The following is a 4,326-nucleotide window of genomic DNA, read 5'->3' as shown; positions in this document are numbered from 1 at the left end:
TAACAGCATTTTACTAACGGTGTTAATAAAAATGGCTAACTTTGCAAGTTTTGCAAACCACAAGGACCATTTGCATCAAAAAAAAATTAGTAAGGTCTGAATTTGTGACTTTTGGTAAACCATAGGGACCATTTTTGTAATTTTGTCTATTTATAATTACTTCATATTCATTTAATAAAATATTTGATTTGGATTGGTAGCTAATGGGTGTGAAAAAAATAAGTTTTGTTGGTTGTGTAGGTGGAAGAGATATATAAATTAATTTTTTAATAGATAGTTAGGTTGGATTTGAGAGTAGTCTTTGTTCATTACAGGTCAAGCATTTGTAAAGGTATTCAAAGTATATGCTTAGGTGGGATTTGGTAGAAGAGCTCAACAGGTTCATATAAAAGTCGATGAGAATGTCATCAAGTTATAGCCTACAGGTATGAGGTATTGGTATATTTCATTTTGGAGACTCACTGACCACACTGAAGACTCCTTCCACCCTGCTGCTGTTTTCAATGTAGCGTGCACCACAACTTGAGACAAGAGCAGTTTTACTTTTAGCACGAACACACCTACCCCTTGTCTCCTCTGTCCCTGTCCCTGTCCCTCTCCTCTTCTTCTTTGGGTTCAGGAATCCATTAGCAAGAGCCTCTAATGCTTTCATGGACAATGGCCGGTTTCTTCTGCTCTGCCTTTGACCACCATTCAACTTGGCTTGGTTGGTGGCTGTTTCACATTCATGTAAAACTGAGTTATCACCATCTGAATCCGGACCCACTCGAGGCCTGTTCAAGTCTATCACTATACCTCCACCCTTCTTCTTACAACCTGGATCTTCTTCCATAGCTTCATCTTCACAACTCAACAACTTGTCATTATTGCTCGTGTTATGTTTTCTTGGTTTTGGCACTTTGCATATCAACTTAAGTTTTCTTACAGGTTTTCCTTCCTCAAGATGGTCCACACCACTAGTCTCACAATCTTGCGAATCAACAACACCATGATTCGCATTTTCTTCTTGAGATTCTTCTGTTGTTTCTTGTTCGGATTCTCCAGATGATGATTGTTGGGGGACATGCAAACTTGTAACCTCACTCACTTTAACAACCCCAGCCAAACTGGTATCCACAATCGTGCATTTCATCAAATCCTTTTGTTTATCCTCATCCGAGTGCTCCTGGTCGTTGTCAGGTACTTGTTCAAGAATCCATGGTTCTGATGCAACTTTGTTCAGGAGTTCATTGAAGGAGTCAAAATATTGACTTCCTTTCTCGAGGCTTCGTCTTGAAAACTTTGTGACTCCAGGTGCAAGAAACACCAAAGAGTGGTTTTGGTTGTTGTGGTTATGAGAGTTTTGGAAGGCATAATTTCTATGCTGCTCAGAGTGCCATCCTCTTGCTAAAAGGCGAGGCCACACAACTTCCCAGAAGATTTCATTTAATCTTTCTTTGCTTAATCCGATTCCATCCTTCAAAAGGTTGACAATTTCCTGTGGTTCAAGTGAGGAGCATGCAATTGCAGAGCTGCTGTTAAGCTTCTTGTTTTTCATCGACTTCTTGGCCCTACCAGAAAGGTCTCGTTTTCCTTTCCCAATGGCTATGGCTTCTACAAGAAGATTGATGCCCACTGCATCCCTTACAGTCAGTACATATTTGTCAAATGAAATTTTTTCCTCCTCATACATTCTAGTCACCTGGAAGCAATCATAGATGAGACTTTCTTCAAACACTATGGTTAATGAAAGATTTAAAGATTGTAGGAAAGTATAATACCTGTGTCAAACTAGTTTTGCATTCATCTGTGACATTAGGAAGTAAGCGGGACAAAAGCTCATGTCGCCTCCACCCTTTGAAAATCTTTTTTCCAGGTACAGACTTTCTGCTTCTCTTCTTCCGAAACTTTGACCATTTTTGGTGTTCACCACTTCTATAGAACTTTCCATAGTAGTAAGATACTACATTTCGCATTCCTTTATTCCCCATAAATTTGTTCACAAGACCAAGATTCTTGCCAAATATATATAAACCAAGAAGAAAACTATCATGTTCCATCATGCTCCATGACTCACTTGATGAACCAGGAACCAGACAGTTTGTTCCAGATTTACCCTTACCCCCACCCTTTGCAGCTTTCTTGTTCTTATGTTGAACGTGAATCCAAATGACTGGAATCGACAGACCGAATCTGAATTTGTTTTGAGCATGTTGACAGGTTGTGAGTTGCTCTTTTTCTGTCATCAAAAATGGGATTTGTGCCTGGTATTCATCTCCTATCCGAGCAGTCCTTTGTGGCTCTCCAAAAATCTCACCAGCAGCAGAAGAAGAAGAATGTTCTGAGTGGAGCCACTCATACCGTTTATCAACATCTTCCATATCTTTATCCATCTAATTATATATATCATACACAATCAAATCAATACCAAAAAAAAAAAAAAAAAAAGCATGATGTGAGCTTCAATGTCATTAACTGTATGAACAATCTGGTATGCCTTATTTAAACAACAAACTACCTAAAACACCATTCTTTTCTTCATCTTGTTGCCATATCAACACCCAGTTGTAAATGCTACAAGCTACATAAAAATGATAAAGAATGCAAGGTATGCAGTATCCATACATACATGCAAAAAGAAGAGATTTTTATTCTCAGAGTTCTCAATTGCATAAGTTCCCTTGATAGGCAGCTCATGTGACCTCTAAAAGGTATTATATTTCTTCTTACTTTTTTTAAGGCATGAAACTCCAACACCATCATGGTGAGTTTCTGTGTTGTGATCATGGCAAAGGTTCAAATATGTTGATTATTTATGGTTTTCTTTTTCCTTCAGCAAATCTTTTTTGACATGATTTTTCAATAAATTAGGGGACTTACTGAAACAAAGAGGAAGTGTAATAATTAATGCAAACTATTATCATCAGACTCGGACCAAATTTGTAAATAAGTGATTGTGTGATAATGACCAAGGAATATGGGCATCAATAAATTAATTGACGATACTCAAATATCATCAGAATTGTTCATCAAACAAGAACAACAAACCTAATAGGAAGCAATCTTTTTCCTTAAAATTAATTAAGATTATCAACTATTCCATCTTTATGATACCAAAAACAGAAACTATGACAAGTTTCTATTAAGAAATTGTACTATTTTTGACAGAAAATGTTAATGCTCGGTTATTACATCAATGGTGATATTACATTCTTCTGTAAATAACTATAAAACAAACAAATGGATTGAAATTATCAACACCCACATGAAAACCAGGCTCAGATCCGTTTTGGAACCCAAAAATCATAACAAAATGTTAGCTACTGAAAAAAATAAACCATCTCAGAAATCGCGTCAATAAAAACAATGAATGCGATGAACTTAAAAAGAAAACACGTTAAACACATAAAACATGGCGTGAAACAAACAAAATTGAAAGCATTTGTGATGTAGAAAGAGATTATTAGATTAAACCTATATCCTGCTGAAAACCCCGATTTATGTACATACTCTACTAATCAAGATCATTATGACTACAACAACGAAGCAAAAGACGAAAAAAATGGGGAAAAAAGCTTGCTACACTTGCATACAAACTTGAACGTAACGAAACCCGCACAAAGTTAAACAAATGGGTCTTGATTGCTTTGTATCAAATTCAAACTAGTTTATTATATATAGTTTAAAAAATCCTTAGATAAACACAGATGGATTATGAACGCACAAACACAACACGATAAAAATGAAAAATGCAAGAAACAAACACATAAAAAGTATGGTTGATGATCAAGATATGATGGTAAGAAAGAATTCACCTTTGAAAATGGGTATATAAGCCAAGTGAAGTAGTTATCGCAGGGTGAGAGCGTTCTTGAGGACTTTGCAAAGACAGAAGGTAAAATGTTTTACAGAAAGAGAGAGAGAACCCACCAAAGCAAGAAAGAAGTGTTGTGGTGTTTAACTTTAAAATAGGAAGAGACGACTAAAAGCAAAGGGATTTCATTCGGTTCGATTTTACGACTGATGGTGGGTGTATTTCGCTATTTTGTGACTTGTGAGACTCGCAAGCAACATTTTACAAAAGTTTATGCCTAGATAGACTCTTTTAACAATAATTTTTTTAGAGTACCTTATATATATATATATATATATATATATATATATATATATATATATATATATATATATATATATATATATATATATTAATTAATGATTAAATATATAAAATAATGTGACACAGTAAATGATATTTGGTACGTGACTTTATTATTTAAATTTCTAGTAATTATTTTTACGATGTATACAATAAATACAATTATAAAATAATAAACAAAATAAGAATAA

General features: G+C 35.0%; 1 protein-coding gene across 2 annotated transcripts; it reads right to left on the bottom strand.

The window, feature by feature from the left end:
* Positions 1 to 287: 287 nt before the first annotated feature.
* On the bottom strand, positions 288 to 3,978 carry LOC145055724 (arginine-glutamic acid dipeptide repeat protein). 2 transcript variants are annotated; one of them, XM_079004109.1, is made up of 4 exons: positions 3,795 to 3,978; positions 2,498 to 2,560; positions 1,761 to 2,372; positions 288 to 1,681 (listed from the first exon to the last, which is right to left on the bottom strand). In XM_079004109.1, exons 3-4 carry the CDS (start codon positions 2,370 to 2,372, stop codon positions 446 to 448), a joined length of 1,848 nt encoding a protein of 615 aa, XP_078860235.1. In that variant the 5' UTR covers positions 2,498 to 2,560; positions 3,795 to 3,978; the 3' UTR covers positions 288 to 445. The 2 variants fall into 2 exon arrangements, with proteins under 2 accessions (XP_078860235.1, XP_078860234.1); XM_079004108.1 differs by lacking the exon at positions 2,498 to 2,560 and having other exon boundaries at positions 3,795 to 3,977.
* Between the last annotated feature and the right edge of the window lie 348 nt (positions 3,979 to 4,326).

This window comes from Lactuca serriola, chromosome 5, assembly GCF_051521515.1.
Source record: "Lactuca serriola cultivar US96UC23 chromosome 5, Lser_US96UC23_V15, whole genome shotgun sequence".
NCBI lineage: Eukaryota > Viridiplantae > Streptophyta > Magnoliopsida > Asterales > Asteraceae > Lactuca > Lactuca serriola.
This window is presented reverse-complemented; position numbering and strand designations above follow the sequence as displayed.

Excerpts from the sequence above, each read along its gene's own strand:
- LOC145055724 (XM_079004109.1), bottom strand. The coding sequence starts at position 2,372 with ATGGATAAAGATATGGAAGATGTTGATAAACGGTATGAGTGGCTCCAC. Across the intron at positions 1,682-1,760 it reads GCAAAACTAGTTTGACACAG|GTGACTAGAATGTATGAGGA; the intron begins GTATTATACTTT and ends GATTGCTTCCAG.